The 22,644-nt window shown below is 42.2% G+C and overlaps 1 protein-coding gene and 1 non-coding gene across 6 annotated transcripts in view; both read right to left on the minus strand.

Annotated features, from left to right (window-relative positions):
- Positions 1–22,644, minus strand: part of etv4 (ETS variant transcription factor 4) — a 105,899-nt gene that overhangs the window by 25,740 nt on the left and 57,515 nt on the right. For all 5 annotated transcript variants that reach the window (XM_069907369.1, XM_069907368.1, XM_069907372.1 and 2 more), the window contains 3 exons: positions 18,450–18,629; positions 17,149–17,399; positions 8,488–8,556 (listed from right to left, as the gene is read on the minus strand). In XM_069907369.1, coding sequence (XP_069763470.1) covers positions 8,488–8,556; positions 17,149–17,399; positions 18,450–18,629 — 500 coding nt within the window. The remainder of the gene's footprint in view (positions 1–8,487; positions 8,557–17,148; positions 17,400–18,449; positions 18,630–22,644) is intronic.
- Positions 16,839–16,945, minus strand: LOC138747807 (U6 spliceosomal RNA). The gene has a single exon (XR_011347669.1). It is a non-coding gene; the product is annotated as a U6 spliceosomal RNA (small nuclear RNA).

Genomic DNA, 22,644 nt, shown 5'->3' on the forward strand with positions numbered 1-22,644 from the left:
TCCCACTGACATCCTTCTGAGCAATTTTACTATCTCATTAAATGCAGAGACTATTTGCGACCTGCATAATTGATCCCTTAATTAAAAAAAATAAAACAAGTTTTTCATTAGCCCCCTTTCCACTGGCACATTGTCCCAGGAATTAATGGAGAATTAACTGGGACAGGTTCCAGCAGAAAAAGAAGACATTCAGGACACCGACGTCAAATGACGACATTTCACGCCGGGGATTGACGGCCTCTTCCCCTACTCGTATCCCCGGTGTCACCTGAGGGCGGCGCGCCAATTAAACCAGTGAAAAAGGACAGCAGGAGGTCACCCATTTCCGGTTGAAGGTAGAACACTCCGAAGCCTGGGGATGAGTTGGGCTCAGTGGAAAAGCATTCACTGTCCCAGTTAAAGGTGGCCCAGTGGAAAGAGCACAAGCAGCTTCCTGTCCCGGAACACTGCACGGCCAATTAACTGGGATGCCAGTGGAAAAAGGGCTATTGGAAGCATAATACCGACTATTTGTAAATTAGCCAATGTCAGGCAAGTTTTGTTACTCTACCTAAAGCAGCAACCTGCACTTATACAAATCAACAGCTGAACTGCGCTCAAATGCAGACAGCTAAATTAAATCTAAAAAAAATTAAAAATCACAGAAATGATGAAAACAATTGAATTCAATCCCAATATTCTCTTGTACTCCTGATAAAAGTTCAATACATTAAACCTTAGCAAAAGAAAATATTTATGAATTAATGGATTAAGAACAGAAGCAAACCAAAGTATATGAGGATAGCTCAGGAAAGTGGCACAAAAGATAATCAGTCAAAGGAGTCTGACTGGTCAATTCATGCTTCTGTTTATTATGCTCTTATTAAATCACCTGATCAAATCTTCTGTTGTTACTGTCACCTCTATTACCTGCTGATGAATTAAAAACTGTCCATCTGGCATGTGCGTGTGTGTGGAAGATTTGCATTTAGATCACGGAAGGAAATTTCAGGCACCCAGACTAAAATTCCTGAAGGATCTTGATTCATTGACAGGAAACATCACCCCACAGGCCAGATGCCTGGAGGTAGGGGAGCCAGGTCACTGCAGGTTCAGGAAGGTTAACTCTAGGGTTGGAAGGGAAACAGCTTTGGTGGAATAAGTTCAGTGAGCCTTGCAAATACAATATGTGGAGTAGGTAGCCAAGGATGGAGGCAGGAAATTAGTTGCTCCCTTGGCATAGCAACAGCCACGTCTGAAGGGTCATAGGTACAAGATTCAGTGGAGCAAAATGGTTTGTAAAACGCTTTACCATCAGCTATTTCTCCCAAAGAAGGGAGCACCTTCATCTCAAAGCAACTATTATTTCATGGTCATTGTATTTTTTTAAAAATGTATTTCTGAAAATCTGATGTCACAAATTTGTCAATGAATTCAGTGAGTTGATGACAGTCATTTTTATCATCTTTCATATGGCCAGACTCAGCCACTCTACTGTAGTAATTTGTCCCAGTGTGGCCATTAACAGAAATATTATAAAATCTGAAATGGATTATTCAATGTAACACATAACTTTCCTATACTTCCCCTGCAGGATTACAACCACTTCTTAATTGTTGTTCATGTGAAATTAATCATTTCTAGAAACCATCGTACACAAAATCCAAATTAAATGTATACAATCTTAAAGAGTGATGAGAAACTTATTTGCTAACACTCCTTCTTTCATGACACACCTAAATTAAGACTGCAAGACCATAAGACACAGGAGCAGAAATAGGCTATCCAGTCCATCGAGTCTGCCCTGCCATTTCCCCACTGCCCGGCCTTCACCCCATAACCTTTGTTGCCCTGGCTCATCAAGGACCTGTCAATCTGCCTTAAGTACACCCAATGACCTGGCCTCTATAACTGCCTATGGCAACACATTCTGTAGATTTACCAGGCTCTGGTTGAAGAAATTCCTCTGCGTCTCTGTTCCAAGCGGACGCTCTTCAACCCTGAAGTTGTGCTGTGCTGTATATTGCAGTGATCGGTTAAGACATATGAGCTGAGATAGGCTCTTCAGCCCATCGAGTCTGCCCCGCCATTTAATCATTAGCTGATCCATTTTCCCTCTCAGCCCCGCTGCCTGGCCTTTTCCCTGTAACCTTTGATGCCCTGGCTATCCAGCTTTTTTTTAAATCTTTGCTTTTCAATTTTTTTATTAAATGTTCCTGTTTTCTTAGAATTGTTTTGATCTTACTTAAAAATTGTAGCCACTGAACGATGCCAGTTGTAAATATCAACTGTATAAATTAATTTTTTAAAATATTTTATTTTTTGATTTTCAAAGACATAAAAATTCAGAAAAATACAATCCCCTTCAACACTCAAATAACATTCGGAGTCTGTATTTATCTTCCTCCCTCCTCCCCACCCCCCCCCCCCAAGACTACTGAGCATATGGTCATATAAATTCTACAAATATCGGTAGGGGTCAACAACCCTTAGTGAAACCTACGAAAAAGCCAAGGGGGGAAAACAAAACCACCAACCTGATTGATCAAATTAACAAAAGGAAAGGAATAAAAAGAGCTAGAAACAAAACAGAGAAAGTCCGGCATCTGTATCCTCCTCTACTTCCTTAATCTCCCTCATTTCCCTACTGGGATGGATTATTACAGTATCCATATTACAAAGGTGGGGGTGGGGGAACTAGTCAAATCTGTATAACAATGTAGGGCATATTTCCTCCTTGGATTGTGTGCGATTTTCTCCAGGGGAATGCAACTCTGCATTTCCATATTCCGTCGTGTAGTATTTAATTGGGAGTCGGACTTCCACGTAACCGCTATACATTTCCTGGCTATGACAGGGTGACCTTTGCAAACTGAATTTGATATTTGGACAATCTGAAACTCACATCTCCCCATATCTCCCAGAAGGTACAACTCCGGTTCCCGTGCAAATATTTTTTCACAATGCCCCCCCAGGTACTCCCAGAAGGATCTCACCCTCGTACGGGTATAGATTATTATCGATAGGGTCTGTAAGCAAATAACTTGGGAGTAGGCGAAATATTTTTTTGTGTGTGTCAGCAGTAATGTTTAAAAAAGATCCATGTACTCTCTTATCCATGAACTTTACCTTGCCAATCAGGAATTTTGCAAACTAAGCTTTCTGAGGGGCAATGTGGTGCTAAACACAAAACGAAGCCCACACTTCAATTTAGATCCCACTCCATCTGTTATTTGCATGATATGATGCTATTTCTATGTTTAGATTGTTGCTGTTCCAGTCATTGAAGTCCAAAATGTGTTTTATTTTTGTCTCTTCATCAATTTACATTATCCACTGGAGGACCACTTCATTAAAGTAAATAACGAGAAGTTCCCCTGTAATTAATTTTCAACAGATCACCAGCATGGTGTAGCTAACACTGTTCCTTGCAGAAAGATTGTCTAAACAATACTGCGAGGATTTTGCATGTTGGATGGTGCTCGGCTGGAGAGTAGGGTACCTCCGGCAGCTTCCCATCTATATTAATGCCAGCAAAATTCTGATCAGAATGGAACTAAAATCAGCTTTGACTCATTCTCAGAATCCAGATAAATTTTCAAGTCATATATTCATGCAAAATGGAACAATCCCATTTTCCGGCAGATGGTCAGCAGCTTTCTGCGCCTTGGCTATTCAATTGCTTGTCTAAACAATCTTTAAACATTGTGAGAGACACTCCTCCTTCTCCACCCACTCGATTCCAACCACGTAACGAGTTGGCTCTCGTGACTTCTTTGGCGGGAGTTGGGAGTTACCTCACCTGCCAATCAAGGTTCAAGTCCAACCACTATTGGCTTTCATGAACACCTTAACTCGTTTGGTCATACCCAATTCAACCCTCCAGCTGCCTGCTATATAAAGCCCACCTGTCTGCGAATGAGCCCCAGCTCCATGCCAGGTTCCAAGCCATGGTCGACGCTGGAGAGTCAATTGTAAGGTCTGAGCTAGTGCAGGGTTGGGGGTGGGGGGCTATTGTGGTACATTCTGTAGTTAATCTGGATGGTGTGCCTGCTAGTGATTGAGGAGTGGCGTGTAACCGTCAGAACCAGGATAAGCAGCGATCTGTCGGGTGTAACGATCAAAATGGTTGTTTAGCTGCATCCGATGTGCTTTAATGTTTGTATTTTCTCGAGGTGTGTGAGCGTGATCCCTGTTGCAATGGCCCCACCCCCTTCTTGTGTAAATCAAGCTCCTTGCTTATGGTTAAACTGTGTTCAGACTCGTCACTTCTTGGATCCTCCAAACTCGTTCTCCATATCACAAACTGTCTTCTGGGTGAAGACAAGATCTCCTCAAAAACTCTTACTTTTTTAAAAATTTAAACACATGCTCTCTCATTTGAATACCTCAAAAATGTGGAAAAGTTTCCCACTGTCAATAGACAATAGACGCTGGAGTAGGCCAATTGGCCCTTCGAGCCAGCACCGCCATTTATCGGATTATGGCTGACCTTTCCCTTTCAATAACCAATCCCAGCCTTATCCCCATAACCCTCAACTCCCCTGCCCACAAGAGCCCCTTATCCAACTCTCTCTTAAATCTATCCAACGAATTCCCTTAGAATGTTGTAAAAACACAGAAATGCTGGAGGCACTCAGGAGGTCTCGCTGCATCCATAGAGTAAAGATGCATTACAGGTCGAGTACACCTTATCTGAAATGCATGGGACAAGAAGTGTTTCAGATTTTGGAATACCCATTTAAAAATGCACTCATTCACTCAGACTTAAAGAAGCATGCATTCACATTACTATCCAAATATGCACAAATCAACTGAAGTAGACATATTTTGAAAAACCTACATTCAACAATGCACTACTTATTACTCCAACATCCTGCTCTCCAATCGGGATTTATGAACTCTATTATGTATTACCTTATGGATTACGGACAAAAAATATTTTGGATTTCGGGTATTCGGATAAGGGGCACTGTACCTATACTGATGTTTTGGCCCTGATCCTTTCTTCGAGGTATGAGGAAGGGCTCAGGCCTGAAGTGTCGGTAATATATCCTTGCCTCCTATGGACGATGCACGGCTGGCTGAGTTCCTCCAGCATTTCTCTGAGCCTTTACTACAATCTCAGAGTCTGCAGACTTTTGTGTTTCTCCACCCTCAGAAAGTTGCATAGCTCTGTATGATCACTGCCAAGTCTCGTCCACTCCAATTACAACCAATGCCCATCTAGTCTCTCCTCATTTCTGGTGTGCTCCATCCCAGGCAAGGTTCCTGGTGAATCCGCTTTGCACATCCCTCCAAGAGTTTGATGATAACTGTACACAGTTCCAACTATGGCTTAACCAATGTTTTGTAATGTTGGACCACAACTTCCCTGCACTTAACCTTGTGCCATTTGGAATCAGTTGGGGAGAGTTTCAAGCTCTGAAATAATGGTAAGGAAATACAGTAAAAGCCCTGGTATCCGGCACCTAAGGGGAATGGTAGATGCTGGATAGGTGAATTTTCCTTTTGCATGAGATTGTGTCTTGTATGGTTAGCAAATAACTGCAAGGGGGTGCCAATTTTAAACTTTCATGTTTTTTACCAATTTATTTTCTGCCATATTTATTTCCAGTGGCTTGAGGCTGCTGGAATTTCAGATAATGGGGATTTTACTGAGGATTAAATCTGACTATGTTTAACTTAACTTTAATTTCACCAGTAATCGAGTCCATGCTGCTGAAGATCCAGCTGCGCTGGGTGGGTCACGTCTCCAGAATGGAGGACCATCGCCTTCCCAAGATCGTGTTATATGGCGAGCTCTCCACTGGCCACCGTGACAGAGGTGCACCAAAGAAAAAGTACAAGGACTGCCTAAAGAAATCTCTTGGTGCCTGCCACATTGACCACCGCCAGTGGGCTGATATCACCTCAAACCGTGCATCTTGGCGCCTCACAGTTTGGCGGGCAGCAACCCCCTTTGAAGAAGAGCGCAGAGCCCACCTCACTGACAAAAGGCAAAGGAGGAAAAACCCAACACCCAACCCCAACCAACCAATTTTCCCCTGCAACCGTGTCTGCCTGTCCCACATCGGACTTGTCAGCCACAAACGAGCCTGCAGCTGACGTGGACATTTACCCCCTCCATAAATCTTCGTCCGCGAAGGCAAGCCAAAGAAGAGAATATTGAATTACAGTGGTAAAGGCCCCATTCCATCATCCATTCTTCTAGTTCAGTGGTTTATCTTTCCACTCACATCCCACTTTCAGTAATCCCTAGGCCATCAGTGCTCTGTGATTAGTCAGGGATTGCTTAAGGTGGGATGTGGGAGGGAAGGGAAGGTTGAGAATCACTGCTCTTAACTCAATTGTGACTGAAATATTTTGCTTGAGAAAAATTGTCAATGGCCCATTTCCTTTGGAGTTATGAAACCCTGCACATAACGAGTCAATGAGGTACAATTAAAACAGTGGCTTTCAAACTTTTTTTTTCACCCATCACCTTAAACAATCTCTTACTAATCACAGAGCACCTATGGCATAGGTAATACTTAGGGTGGTATGTGAGTGGAAAGAAAAGTTTGAAAACCATTGATCTAGTTGATAAAGACTGATGTCAGTAGAATGTCAAATCCCATCAGGTGGAATTTTACATTGTGCCACCTTTAAAGAGGTTTGAGAGTATGGTCGAGCAAAACTGTGTCTCTGACAAGGCACCACTATTTCTGCTAAGATCCAGACTAGTACAGTACTAAATTATCCTAGTGGAAACTGAAAAAATTGCTCAACATTGAATGTTCTCTTTTATATGTTTAAAAGCTCCACTGGTAAATGCCTTGTTCATAGAGAAAGGAGCTGGATCCAAAGTCTGCGCAGAGTTGGCCGATCTCTGCTCTGGCAACGGTGGAGATAGCACAATGGTCTTATTGAAGCTTGAGCCAAGAAGGGGAACGAGTTCCTGCTCGAAGGGGAACAAGTCGGGCCAGAGTTCCTGCCCCTAATCTCTTCCTGGTTTTTTTTTGCAAATGTTAAAAAGGAAATCGGACCCAGCTGCGATAGGCTTTCATCGCCAAACTGTCTGCCAACTCTCACTTCTTCAGATGATACTAGAAAAATAATCACATGGTTTTTGGGCATGCGAAGCTGGTGCTTCAAATGGGGAAGGGAGAGTTTGGAAAAAATATGGACTTTCACACTAAATTTGTTCCAGAAAATTGCACATCTTCAAAACAAACAATTGGTTGAGAACTAATTAAAAAGTCTCAACATGCCAAATTCAAAAATGAATTGATTTCACTGGACAACAAAGATTTTTCTTCCTGAACACTTAAAAATTTTTTCTATCGTGTACCTTTATTTTAGATGCAATCTATTTTTGAGATTTCCTATCATATTTTGTCTACTTTTGCATACAAAGTGCAATGTGTCATTGAAAATTCATGTTTTGCATCTGCCCTTGGACTTCGTTCCTGCCGATCTTGGTGCAGTCAGTGATGAAGATGGCGAAAGGTTTTACTGAGACATTGCGACCATGGAAAAGCAGTATCAGGGCAACTGGAATCCATCAGTGCTGGCCGACTATTGTTGGACACTGACGCGAGAGGCATCAGATGCTGAGTACAAATGAAAATCAGCGGCAAAATATTTTTAGGCCAATTGAACTTATGTAATGTGTCAGCATCACTGTGCTATTAAACAAGATTCAACGGGCTCAAGAGATGGGAGAGAAAAATAAGATATAATATGCAGGATAAAATTGTAAGCTGTTCTGTTACCTTATGGACGTACTCTATGAATTAGACAATTTTGTTGATTTCTTTAAATTTGACATCTCTGTTGTGTATTTTACAAAATTTCAGTATATATCTACTTATGTAAAACAATAAAAATACTTAGACATAAAAAAAAATCAATTCAATAAAAGTTAATTTGATGTTTCTCCAACTTCCTCCCTGATACAACAAATCTGAAGTTATCTTTGTGTTCAGCTTGAAGTTGTCTATCGTATTCCTTAATTTTTGTTCAGGAAATGAACCTTTTGAAAAAATAATTGTGGTCCAGTGTACTCGGTCAGAAGCTGGGGATTGTAAAAGATTTTTTTCTTTCCACTCACAAACCACCTTAAGCAATCCCTTACTAATCACAGAGCACTTGTGGCATACGGATTGCTTAAGGTGGAATGTGAGTTTAGGGGGAAGTTTGAAAAGTCACTGGATCAGGATATTGGTCAAATCCAGGCAAATGGGATTGGCTCAGAATGCAAACTTAGTTGGTATGGACAAGTTGGATTGAAGGGCCTGTTCCATGTTGTATTATTTTATGACAACATAGCAAAAATTAAAATTCATTGCATTGCATGTGTTCACACCCAATAAAAATACATTCATATACACAATGTAGATTCTTGGTTAGGACAAGCTGCTCATCTACCGTGTGTATATTTCACATTAGTGAAACAGCCATTCTGATTTTAGATGTTAATATTCTTACAGAACAGTCGACTCAACCAATTCTGTGATTTTTTACCTTCGGGAATGCTGGATTGAGAAAGATAACCCTCATTAGGCGGATAGGTGGAAGGACATCCAGGGATATCTAGAGGAAAGGCAAATGGTTGTTCATTAGAATGAGGCCCTGCAATTTCATCAGTAAACCAGGAGCACAGGTAACTTTAAGCTTGCCTGTTATAGTTGACTGATTGAGATCCATTCAAAAGTAATCTATATTATCAACGTGGTATAGAGCCAAACATCAGTAGATGGTAATCTCTCATCGAAACTTAAATCAATAATATATGCGATGAGCTGTAAATGCATGGTTCATTGACCATAACTCATTTGGTGGGTGACATGTAGAGTTCCTCCACCACGCTATTGAATAGAACTCCTCCTGTATTTAATACCTCTATTGTTGAATGAATTCAACTTTTTCGACTGGATTTTTATGGGATTGGCCCAGAATTTGCAAACACTTCCCACAAAGATTCAATGATCTCTATGGAAAGAATTCCCCCACCTTCTGCCAAGTTTGGTTCAAAGGGATCCCTGGCATCCAGCATATGTGATACACCAACCAGGCTAAGCAGCCAATCAAATTAAAGTATTCCAAGGAGCTGTGTTAATTAACCTTTCAAACATTTAAAGGCAGGAACATCCATGGTAACAGGATCTTGCGGCTCATGAGCCCAATTGAGCGACAATCCCCGTACATTGCAAAGGGTGGGAGTAAACTGTAACACCTGGAGGGAACTTGCGCAGACACGTGGAAAATGTACAAACTCCTCATAGAGAGCGTCGGATTCAAACTCGGGTCATTGGCATTGCTGGCTGTGCCGTTCAGTTAAATTAATTCATCATTAAAGATGAAGCTGAAATATTATGAACAGCTTTTAAAAAAAAAGCCCTTTTTCGGAAAAAAGAGTTGTAGGGCTGGATGATCTGCCAAGCAATCGTTCATTATCTCAGCTCGATCATTGAGGGAGTTGACCAAGGCAGTCTCCGGAATCAAACCCTCTTCAACGACCTTCCTTCCATCAAGAGGCCTGAAGTGGGGACATTCCTGTGAATGCTACTCTCATAGCACTGCTCAAATCCACGCTTCTGCAGTTGCACGGGAAATCTATCACGTACAGGTTTCCCTAGAGGTTGCACCATTCTTTATTTCTTTGTCTAAAAGACTGCAATCCCCCACCCGAACTCATTTGGCAGAACACCATGCCAGAAGGAATATAATGGTTGAAGATGATGGTTCACTAGCATCTTCTCATGGGCAACTCTGGGTGGGCAATAAATAAATGCTGCCCTGGCTACTGCATACTGAAAAATTAATAAACACTATTAAAATCACATTTGCATTCCATAATTAAATGCAAACTTTTAGTACGACACTAAATTGTGTGCAGAAGATACAGAGAGATATCGATGAGATATCGATGAGTTAAGTGAGTGGGCAAAGGTCTGGCAGATGTTGGTAAATGTGAGGTTATCTGCTTTGGAAGGAAAAATTGAAGATCAGAATATTATTTAAATAACAAGCAACTGCAGCATGCTGCCTTGCAGAAGGACTTGGAAGTGCTTGTGCATGAGTCGCAAAAAGGTTGGTTTGCAGGTACAGCAAGCGATCAAGAAGGCAAATAGAATGTTGGCCTTTATTGGTGGAGGGACGGAATTTAAGAGAAGGGTAGTGATGCTGCAACTGTACAAGGTACTGGTGAGGGCACATCTGGAGGACTGCATGCAGTTCAGGGTCTCCTTACTTGAGGAAGGTGTACTATCTTTGGAGGCGGTGCAGAGGAGGTTCCCATGTTGATTCCAGAGATGAACAGGTTGATCTATGAGGAGAGATTGAGTTGTCTGGGACTGTATTTGCTGGAATTTAGAAGAATGAGAGGGATTATAGAAATATATAAAATTATGAAAGGCACGGATAAGATTATGGAAGGTAAGTATATAGGGCAGAGATGAGGAGGAACTGCTTTTCCCAGAGGGTAGTGTGGAATTCACTGCCCACTGGAGCAGTGGAGGCAACCTCAGTAAATATATTTAAGACAAGATCGGTTAGATTTTTACATAGTAGGGGAATTCAGGAACATGGGGAAAAGGCAGGTAGGTCAGCCATGATCTCATTGAATGGCTTGATGGACCAAATGACTCCTCCTGATCTTATTTCTTATGTTCTTAACAACTGTGAAGACTTCAAATTCACAACAGTTCAAGCAATGAATTAAATCATTGCAGCCCCAGAACACGTGTGCAATAGTGGGATTTCCACAATAACTTATTCCAATAAATGCAGGTCTTTACATTCTCAATGGAGAGCTGCCTACTTCCTGAGAATGAATATGCATCTTTTATCCAATAAAATTCTCCATCCTGTGGTCATCACAGAGTTGGGGAAACTGAAGTATACGCCTGGACTAAAACTGGTGTGTAAGCAATTTATGTATTCATAAAATCAGACCATATAAGGGAATATAGTCAATGCAAAGGTTGTACAAAAGGAAATCCCTTCCTAATAGTGCTTTTTTTCCACCAAGATACAACACAAGCCATAAATCAAAAATAAATCCTGTGCTTGATTTCATGGAGAATTTGTGCAAATGATGTATACAGAAGTATAATTATAGAGCACTGTAGATTAGTCATCACCCAACATTACCATCCGTCCCTTTCAAAAACAAGTCTGGAAGATTTCCAGATACACAACATGCTTTCTTAATTTTTGTTGGGAATGCAGGAAGGATTCCAATCTTAGCCTCACCATTCCAAACTTAGGAAGGGGAAAAGCTCTTAATATAGAGATCAACAGGAGAAAAATGCTCATGAACTATTTTTGCAAATTTTAATGAAAATTTTAATGAACATTTAAGCAGGAAATAAGAGTTCAATTCTTCCTGACTTGGATTGAACAAAGATAAATCGGATGGTCTCAGTGGGTCTGGCAGCATTCGTGGATGGATATGGTCAGTCAATGTTATGAGTTAGGACCGTTTATCAATACTTTATCCATGTGCAGATTGCCTTCTTTGCTTTCTGAGTTGACAAGAAGTATTGGTATCATCTACTTCCTCAGGAGTTTGCGGAGTACATCTTCGGAAACCCTGGGAAATTTCTTCAGAGGTGTGGTGGAAAGCGTGCATCACAGTCTGGTATGGGAGCACCAATACCCTGGAGCATAAAGCCCTCCAAAAGGTAGTGGACACAGCCCAGGACGTCACAGGCAATACCCTCCCCACCATCGAGAACATCTACAGGGAGTGCTGCCGTTGGAGAGCAGCAGCAGTCACTAAGGATCCACATTACTAAGCACATGCTGGTCTCGCTGCTAACATCAGGAGAGAGGTATCGGTGCCACAAGAATCGCACCACCAGGTTCAGGAACAGCTGCTCCCCCTCCACCATCAGACTCCTCAACAACAAACTCTATCGGGGACTCTTACTTTTGAACTTTAATTTTTTTCTCTCTCTGCATTGCATAGTCAGTTGTTTATGTTTCTTTATTTGTTTGGAAGTGTACATTGAGTACAGTTTTGTTTTGCACCACCAATACATGGTGATTCTGTCTCACCTGTAGGAAAAAAAGAATCTCAGGTTTGTATGCCATGTCATTCTGACAATAAATCTGAAGTATGATTTCAGGTGTTCTGAGGCTGTGACCATTTCTGTCAAAATATGAAGGTCTGCCTTCATATCCAATTACCCCCAAAACACTGCCAGCGTAGAGCTAACTGGGAATTTTCAGGAATCTATCAAGAACATATAGCTGTAGCTGCAGTGCCCATACCTTTATCCGTTCGTAAATTGTCAAACAAGAATAAGAACAACTTTTGAAGAGGGATAAAAAAGTGTTCATTATTAAGCAAAGATCGGGTAAATTCATGCGCAGGGCTGCCAGCTGAACTAATATCTGGTCAAAACCTTAGTAGCTGGATTGCTTAGCACCATCTCTGATTTTACAGAGAGCGCTCATTTAACTCTGAAATCATGGGCTTTTATAGAGGAAACATCTGGTGAAATGCTACACCACAGAAATTCCAGCTGGAATTCTAGCCTTTCCGACCTCCATTTTATGAATGAAATACTGCAGCTTCCATTCACAGACAAACAAGCCCCAACTGGCTGTTCCCAGAGGTGGGGCCGTCACTGAAGGTAATGGTGCAAAAAATAAACCCTCCGCGCAGTGGCTAAGTGCGGCAAGCCTCCATTACCTGAAAGGCAACAGCAGACAGGCTGTCTGTTAATGAGTTTCCTAATTAAATTGGCCTTGCCACTTTGACAGGAAACAATGAAATTCTCTTAAAAGTGGAGAAATACAAAAAGAAGCAGAAAGAAAGCCAGTCTGTCAGCGAGAATTAACAAGTATTTAGTTAAGCCACAAACATGGAGACTAAAATGAACTGACAAAATAATGAATTTGAAATCCATGACCTTTGAGCTCTCTAGACTAGACAAAATTTAAACCTTTGTTATCAGGAAAAGATCTGACACAACCATGGGAGGAATTAGAAATTAGATTGTGCAGGATCCTTTATTTTATGTGTTTTGCCCCATTTAAACTTTTGACTGGAAAAGGGTTGTGCAGGTGTTCTCTTCGGAATCCAAAATTAGACGAGGGACTTCAGGTCAGCACCTCTGCTGATCTCCTTGCATCAGGTGGTTCACACTTAATGACAACATTGTTTGTACAAGGTTCATATCTGTTCATAATGATAATGAACTGGAAAGGAAACTGGAATCTATGATCACATTGGAATAGTCTCTATAGAATTAGGGGCTCATCACACTGGTTTGTTGCTTTGTCTTCATTTAAAGGGACATGCTTCTGACTGTAGGAGATTTGATAGGTTCCTTCAGAAGTGACTGCAGACCACAAACACTCCCAAGGCTGGCAACAACTACGAGCAAGTACCTTCTACAGCACTTAGTTGGTGAGGCATTCAACAAATGCCTCAGCAGAACGCTACTGGAGGTGTTCTATAACCTGGACTTTATTATGACCGTGGTTGGCCTCTCGGTGTGGGTTCGAGACAACCCATCCCCACCATCGAGAACGTCGACAGGGAACGCTGCCGTCAAGAGAACAGCAGCAACCATTGTGAATCTATACCACCCAGCACACGCTCTGTTCTCACTGCCGCCATCAAGACTCGCACCACCAGGTTCAGGAACAGCTGCTACCCCTCCACCATCAGACTCCTCAACAACAAACTCAATCACGGACTCATTAAAGGTCTCTTACTTGTGCAGACTATTGTCTTTTTCCTCCTCTCTGTATTGCAGTTTGTTTACATTTCTTTATTTGTTTCCGCGTCCAGTTTTTTCCCCCATTACCAATAAGTGATAATTCTGCCTCGCCCGCAGGAAAAAGAATCTCAGGGTTGTATGTGATGTCATGTACGTACTCTGACAATAAATCTGAAATCTGAATCTAACATCCCACCCGGATCTCTCTGAGATCTTCAAGCTTAGATTATCAAAGGCCGTCGTCATCGAGACATTCAACAGTCCCTTGTGCTGGGACTCTCTCTCTGGGCCATCTTCACCTTGGGACCCTTGCAGTCAACTGCAGCAGATCTCTGCTGGGTTGCCCAATTTTCTGCTGACTGCAGTGCGTCAAAGGGCATGGGGGGGCACTGCACGTTTTGAGGAAAATTGACCCTCAAAAGCAGCACCTCAGGCTCTAGGACCTGCCAGCATTGTCAGCTTCCCACAGGCGCAGGCAGCCATCAACTGCCCTCTTATGCTCATTAAAGCGTCTACTAATAACACAGGTAACATCACAGAAACTGGCCCCATCGATTCACCAAATCCACACCACCCATCAACCATTCAATCTCCCTAAATTCTGCCACTCACCAATATACACAGTGCTAATTAAATTTTACATACACAGCGCAGTAACAGGGCCTCTGTGGCCCATGCCACCCAATTACACCCAACCTCCGGTACCTTTGGAACAGTGGGAGGAAACCGGAACACCAGGAGGAAACCCACCCAGATACGGGAAGAATGTCCAACACAGACAGTGCCGGATTCGAATCAGGGTCATTGCCATGCTAACCGCTATGCCACCCTCAGAGGTAACTTATCTCTATGTGTGAACGGAACCATCTTGGTCTCCTTTCAGTCAGCACTTTGGCTAATGTCGTGATTTTGTTTGACCAGGAACCCAAATGTGCAATTGTGCTCAATGCAGCTGTGTTCCAGCACACCAGAAATGTAACAACACAATTTCCAGGTGATCGATTTATAATGAAACCCAAGGTAACGGCTGGCAGTTATGGCAAACTGTAAGTTCAGCAGAATTTGACTCATGACCTCATTGGCTGCTGGAGAAATATTACAATGTTTATGTCAGCTGAATCCTTGGACTGAGTTCTTCCATAAACTGCTGGTCCACCTTAATTCAGTTTGTGACAATGTTCTCAAACCATAGTAGGCTGTAAAGCACTACTTAAAAAAAAGCTGATCACAATGTAGCAACCAACTGCATTTTGTGTCACTCGAAGTCGGATATATTTAGGTCCATGTCATCACAGAGCAGCAATGACCGAGTACTGGGCGAAATAACTAGCCCCAAAATCATACAATAATGCATGTGGTTTGGCTGACTAAAGCACACTGCGTTTCCTCTCATCACATGTCCAGTAAGAGTACGTGACCGACCTGTGCAGCGTCATTCCTTCAACTTGAGCAGGAGGACCTGCGCAAGCTGGAACTGACGTCAACCTGTTTCACTTTCGAAGGAAGATCTTGGGCCACCATACCATGCCACCTAGCCTAGTAATCATTCCCTTATCCCTTATTCAGGAAGTCACATGTTTCAGCCACTAGACTGATGTTGCTCATCACTTGATCACGAACATGTGGTCTCTTTCTGGGTGATTCGACCCATCCAAAAGTGCCACTGGAGCACATGATCTTGGTTCATATCCCAGAACTGTAGAAGGTCGGAGAGTTAAACTGTTTTTGGGCTACAAAGTTAAACCAAGCTGCTCTTTGTGGGAAAGAGAGAGAAAAAAGGGGAAAGAAAGGGTGGGGGGGGGGGGGAAGAAAGATGCAGCTATCCCAGGCCTAAGACAGCACCATAGTGCATCCAGTAGAGCCTCTAGCCTACAGCACTAGAGACCTGGACTTGATGGTGTCTCCACATTCACCCTGTGATGAATAAGGAACCCTCTGGATACTCTAATTTCCTCCCACATCCAAAGACGTGCACATTTGATGGTTTAATTGCTATGAAAATTGCCCTAGTTGGACAAGAGCATGGAAGAATGTGGGAGATTTCATGAGAATTGGCGGAATAGATGTGATTAAAATTGGAGTACCATAAAAGGGTGGTTGAAGAACCAATTTCCATTCTGTATCTCTCCATGCAAAGAAATGGTGAAGGAACAGTTGGGAATGCACTGAGAGCAAAATCCATGAAATAGGAATAGAAAGAATCCTGGCACAGTTAGTGTATTAGCTAGTGCAACGCTGTTTCAGCGCCACTGATTGGGGTTCGAATCCGGCGCTGTCTGCAAGAAGTTTGTAAGTTCTCCCCATGTCTGTGTGGGTTTGTTCCAGGTGCTCTCGTTTTCTCCTACCGTTAAAAACGGGGTTGTAGGTCAATTGGGTGAAGTTGGGTGGTACAGACATGCACTGGCATTTAAATTTTTTTTGAAAAGAGCATGAATGGAAGGAGAAGCACCGCCCACCGTCATCTCCACCAATCAACTCAAGCCCTACCGGTGACAAAATCCTCAGGTCACCTCAGAACTGCAGTGGAAACAAATCATCTTCATCTCTGTCAACTGTTCACAATGCTTTTCAGGTATTGGCTGTAGGGTGCATCAAGTCTCTGAAGCACAAAGAAGAACTGGAACGCTACATTTAGAAATAACGTGCTTTCACTGGAGAGGGTGCAGCGGAGATTTGCAAGGAAATTGTGGGGACTGCAGCCGTGAAGTATGATCACTGGAGCTGATTTCTCTCGAACAGAGGAGGCTGAGAAGAGCCTACATTAAGATTTATAAGAATTATGACGGGTCTAGACAAAATGAATGAGAAAGGCCTCTTTTTCCTTGGCAGACCATTAGATGCAAGATATTTGCGAAGGTGGATTAGGGAGGAGATGAGGATAATGCAGGTGACAAGAGTAAACTAAAAAATGTACCAACCATATCCCTCACTCTCCATGCTCATTTTTCTGCAAGATTAATACACCTGGAGTTTATTTTTTACAGAACGGACATTTGAAATAATCTCATCTTTCTGCACTCCCTAGGCTAACTCTGCATTGATTAAAAATATTCATAATTCTTGCATTTATGTAGCACCTATCACTATCTCAGAAGGCAACCATAAGAGTACTTTTTTTAAAAATTTCTTTTTTAAAAGAATATGGAACACTTCATGAACTTGCGTGGCATCCTTGCGCAGGGGCCGTGCTAATCTTCTCTGTATCGTTCCAATTTTAGTATATGTGCTGCCAAAGTGAGCACCATTTAAGAGCACATTTGAAGTGAAGCCATTTTGATTATGCTTCTTCCTATCCATTAGCCCAGCAGGTATTTCCACATTTTAATACTACCGCTGATTGCAGGTTACCCCCACTTTCCTGCTTCCTTCCTCAGACTGGACCAGATTTGTTTATCATGTTCTTCTGCCTAACCAGACCATCTGATTGGTTAGGTCCCTCACTTACCTGGGTCATACGCGTAGTCCGGAGGTTCTTGCTTGATTACCATGGAGTGGGAGAAGTGCTGCCCGCCAGCACCACCCGGGTTTCCCTGTTCATACATTGGATCATGATACTCCTGCTTGTAACCCTGCTGTGGGTACAAGGCACACGGTTCAGACATTGGCTGCTGATATCCCAGGGGCACCTCCCTGTTCATGGTTTGGGAAGAAGGAAAGCGGTGGCAAAGCTCCAAAGGCTGTTGTTGAAACTGTGAGCTGAGGGCATAAGAAGTTGACCATTAAAATAGGCAAGAGAGTTCTTTGCAGATTTTAATTCATCCATCTCCCAAGAATTGATTTCACAATCCTCCTTTCATAATTCTTCTCCACTTTGAACTACTCGACTATAGAAATCTCCTTTAAGCACTCAATTTTTTTAAATGTAAAAGTTCTAAGTATAAATGTCTTTATCTAGATGAAAGTGTGAGAATCTGGAACATCAGCATCAATTATATCTGCATAGAAACTCTCCTTATACCTTTATTAACCCAAGTATTTTTTTATTGTTGACAAGACAGCAGAGCCCCTCATTTTTGTTCTTTGGCACTGAGCAGGCTATCAGCAAAACGGACTTTTAAAAAAATTTAGACATGCAGCACGGTAACAGGCCATTTCGGCCCACGTGCCCGTGTGGCCCAATTAACCCACAACCCCTGGTACATTAGAAACAGTAGGAGGAAACTGGAGCCCCCGGGGAACACCCACACAAGACCTGGGGAGAATGTACCAACTCCTTACAGACCGCGCAGGATTCGAACCCTAGTTCTGGCTGCCGGGGCTGTAACTGCAATGCTAACGGTGCCGCCCCAAACTGGATGGTGCAATCAGTTTGAGGGGCTGAGTGGCCTACACCTTATGCTTCCTTTCCCTCCCTTGTCTAAGAAATTGTCAATAAATAAGAAATAACACTTGGCAAGAGGATGCTTATACAAATATATCCTGTATTTTAGGCAAATGTAATACAAACTAATAACTCATTATATTCACAAAAGTAAACACTACAACGATGGGAGAAACTCAGCAGATAAAACGGTGTACTTTATGAAGCAATGATGCTTGAGCCCTTCATCAAGGTTTGCTCAATACCTTCAAACCCAAAGTATTGGTTATGTATCTTTATCTTTGCTACTGTTTGACCTGCTGATTTTACTTCAATCACGGTGTTTGCAGACTTCTGTACTTTAATTCAAGTTACAAAATACTTCTGGAGCACTCCATATGCGATTATAAATAGGAATGTGATTGGGTATCTCTGAACTGGTATACCTGTGGTCCATTGGGAATCTGCCATTGGACATGGGCTGTGTGGGTGTATGAAGATTCACGAAGCCATGGTCCCGTCTACGGTTCACTGTGGATTTACTGCAGACTTGTTGCAATGGAGTATTTGGGGGATTCCCAGGATTTGGGGAGTGGAGTCCAACTTGTGGCTTTTTTTCATAGGCTCTACACAAGGAAAACAGTTAGCATTTATCCTGAAATATTAAATCAATTGGTTAAATGCAGTTCATTTTGGTTCTGTGGAATTCCTCTGAGAGGTTCCAAAGATGATCAAGTTCAAGTTTATCGTTATCATTCAATTCTATAGGCACAACTGGAACGAAACAGTGCTTCTTAGGTCCTCAGTGTAAAAACATGCCAACACATATTTACAAGAGATTTAAAATAAATAGTCTCGGAGGGATTGTATGATCAGTTCATCAGTCGTTCAACAGTCGCACTGCCTGTGGGAAGAAGTTATTTCTCAGCCTGGTGAACCTAGTTCTGATACTTCTGTATCTCCTTCCCAACGGGAGAAACTGGAAGATGCTGTGTGCAGGGAGGTAGGGGTCCTTCACGATTCTTCAAGCTCTCTTCAGACAACCATCCCAGAAGATCATGAGGATTGGGGGAAGGGTGATGAGGGAGACCCCAGTGATATTTCATATCCTTCATTGGGTTTTCCCACATTCAAAGCCATCTCCACGATGGTTCCCTATTCCCTTCTTCATTTATAGATTAGGAGTAATATTTAACAATATTAAGTTTTCCAGAAGTATATGTTCATCATTCAAATGACTGCTAATTACATCCAGCCTTGACTCTTTCTCCCACATGCCCAATATGATATCCTAATGAAGCTTAAATTTCTTTCAGCACTGTGGGTCTCAATAGCAGATATGTGCTTCTGACCTGGATTATAATTCCCCACAGCTACACATTCGTGCTTATTGCACGTCTGGCATTCACTTGCTGATTCTGGCATCTGGCTCCTTTCAATTACCAAGGACTTCTGCGTCACCTACAATCGCCCCTCTCCTAATATTCATGCCTTGAGCATCACAAGCCTGCTCTCTAATAATGTTCACAAAATGTCTCCACTTTCAATAAAAAGTAGCTCATTTAGTTCCTCAGCTGTCACCTTCCTCATTCACTCTGATGTCTCTCCGAGCGAACCAACTTTAAAATCTTGCTTGATTTCAAATCCATCTGTGCCCTTAACCCATCCCACTTCAGCCATAACTCCAAGCAAAGGACTTCCTCACCATCCTTTCTCTCTGTGATGACCATTCCTTCAGCCTTTAACACTTTGTCAGCCAAAATATTTGAGCTAAATCCACAATGTGACCTGCTTTCTTCCCAAAACATCCCTTAATGCCCTTTCTTTAGCTCGAACATTCAATCCTTCCTTCTAACACTTTCTGGTTCAACTCAATTTTTTGTTCTTCACATCCCACTAAAGCAGGGGAGGCCAAACTATGGCCCCCAGGCCAAATGCGGCATGCTGCCATTCTTATGTGACCCATAAGAAAAAAATAATGGCGGCTTTTTGACGGCAGTACTGCCATTGGTGCAAACCTGGGGAGAGCGGGGTGTGGTGTCAGGACTCCCCCGCGGGGTCCAACCACCAAATCTGACTGCTTTAAACGTCCTGTTAAAGGAGCCAATGGTGGTTAAAAACTCCCGGGCTTAATATTTTTTGGGCCATGACTCCTTGTATATTTCAATATGTGGCCAACAACCAAAAAGGTTTGGCCACTTCTGCTCTAAAGTGTCGCTATGTGAAGACTAATACTGGAATTGGAACTGCTACTTAATTGCAGTTGCTCCAGATACGAATTCGCCCATCGTTATTGAATGAAGATCTACCGGGAGTGATGCCTGAAGAGGGCGCACAAAATCAGTGAACCGGTGCGGACTCGAAAGGCCAACATGGCCTGTTTCCGCTCCGTAAATGGTTATATGGTTATACGAAGGTTTATTCCAATACATTTGCATACACTGCAGGTTCTGCCTTATCTAGTGCACAAAGCCAGAATTGAAGAGCATGCCAAGTTGTATTCCAGGCCTGCAGTTCTGAGCAGAGCTGCACATATTGGCGGGACAGTTCTGATTGGCACAAACATGGAGAAGGATAGTCCAATGAGAATTAGGTCATATTGAAGTCTTCACTTTAATGTGCATGACAAAATGATAAATATAATCCTTATCCAGAGTTCTTCTGTGCTAGAGGATCTTTCTTTGCCAACCAGTGGGTCATATTTCTAGCAACAGGAACAAATCTTTGATGTATAGTTTCCATTCAATGTAATCACACCAATGATATAACACATACTAATTTATGGGGCTTGCCTGGAACATGTTGACAATAGGATTTCAGCCAACACACTGAAATTTGTGCAAAACAAAACTGCCATGCTATTACTGCTATCGTAGACGAGAAGTTATTCATCTTCACGGAATTTTTGGCCTGGTAATGATGAGTTAGGACATGCAAGAAAAAATTCCTTATTTATCCACTACTGAATACTGAAAGTACAACACAGGAAAAACAAAATAATGACCAAGCCAAACAGGCAACAAACATGTAGGAAGGAAATAAACATGCACTACAGTATCGTCTCTATTCCTGTTAAGAGTACCTCCCATTGAGGGAATCCAGCAGGCAGTGATTGTCACTCTGTTGTCCAAGATAAATAGGATTTAAAATCAGTGGTTCTCAAAATTTTTCTTTCCACTCACACATCACTTTAAGTATTCCCTATGCCATCGGTGCTCTGTGATTAGTAAGGGATTGCTTAAGGTGGGATGTGGGTGGAAAGAACAAGTTTTAATTGTACCTCATTGACTTGTTATGTGCATGATTTCATAACTCCAAAGGAAATGGGCCATTGACAATTTTTCTCAAGCAAAATATTTCAGTCACAATTGGGTCTAGAGTAGTGATTCTCAACCTTCCCTTCCCACTCACATCCCACTTTAAGTAATCCCTTACAGATGGCATAGGGATTACTTAAAGTGGGATGTGAGTGGAAAGAAAAAGGTTGAGAGCCACTGATTTAAATACAGGCTCTATGTAGGTATAAAATGTTTAAAATGTAATAGTAATGCATTTCTTCTCAATATGTGCGACTATTCATGGAGTTGGAGAAAATATTTCAGTGAAGACTGAGTGTCTGCTTAAGTCGCATCTTAATGCTGTGTGTTCCGTTGTCATCGTTACTGGGTGTTTAAATTCCTGATCAAAGATAATGAACTGAGTTAGTGGCACATGATGCAGGAGCCCTATGGACTGAAAGAATGTGGTGGCACTCTTCCAAGGGCCACCTTGCCAATGTAATTCCTTGCCCTATTGCGAAGCATCTCTTCAAGCAATTTGTAATGGTTTAAACCACAATGCAGCCAGAACTACTCTGTGGTCAACCTGCTAAGGAAGTTTGTGGATTGCTACTGTAAGTATTCCCCCCCACCCCCCACACACACACCTCAAGGGGTCTCAGAGAAACTGTACTTTGCCAAAGTGGGCAAATTGATTTTGAGTCATTGAAACTTGCTTCTCTTAGTCTGACTGAAGCCCCATTCATTTGTGATCAGACACCATTTACAGCCTTGTTTAACCTAGCTTTTACATAAAAATAAATCCCACAGTTGGCTGAATGCCACAACTTTACATTGTTATGCAGGCATATCCTGAGGCACATTCTCCAACTGCTTATAGATAAGTGTGACTCAGAAATTAGCTTTTACAGCTGTTTTTAAACAGAATGAAGTTGTCAACAGGTGAACAACCAAATTATCCAAATGTCCCATTTACTTTGGGGAAATAAATTTTTTTAAACTAAATCTCTGCAATCAGAATGTATTGCATTGAAAATTCCATGAAATTTGTTGTCTTGTGGCAGCATTACAATGCAAATATTGCTATAAATTACAGTTAAAAATAAATGAGTGCAAAATAAGAGCAAGTGAGGCAGGGTCTATGGTTCATTAATCCGTTGGCAGCGGGGAGGAAGCTGTCCTTGTGCCTCTGGGTGTTCATCTTCAAGGTTCTGTCCCTCCTTCCTGATGCTAACAGTGTGAAGAGGGTGGTGAGGGTCCTTGAGGATAGAGACTGCTTCCTTAAGGTTGCATCGGCATGGAGGCCCCAGAATAGATCTTCAGAGATGTTGACATCCAGGAGTTTGGTTCTTAACCCTTTCCA

The sequence above is a fragment of the Narcine bancroftii genome, chromosome 12 (assembly GCF_036971445.1).
Source record: "Narcine bancroftii isolate sNarBan1 chromosome 12, sNarBan1.hap1, whole genome shotgun sequence".
In the NCBI taxonomy this organism is placed as follows: Eukaryota; Metazoa; Chordata; class Chondrichthyes; order Torpediniformes; family Narcinidae; genus Narcine; species Narcine bancroftii.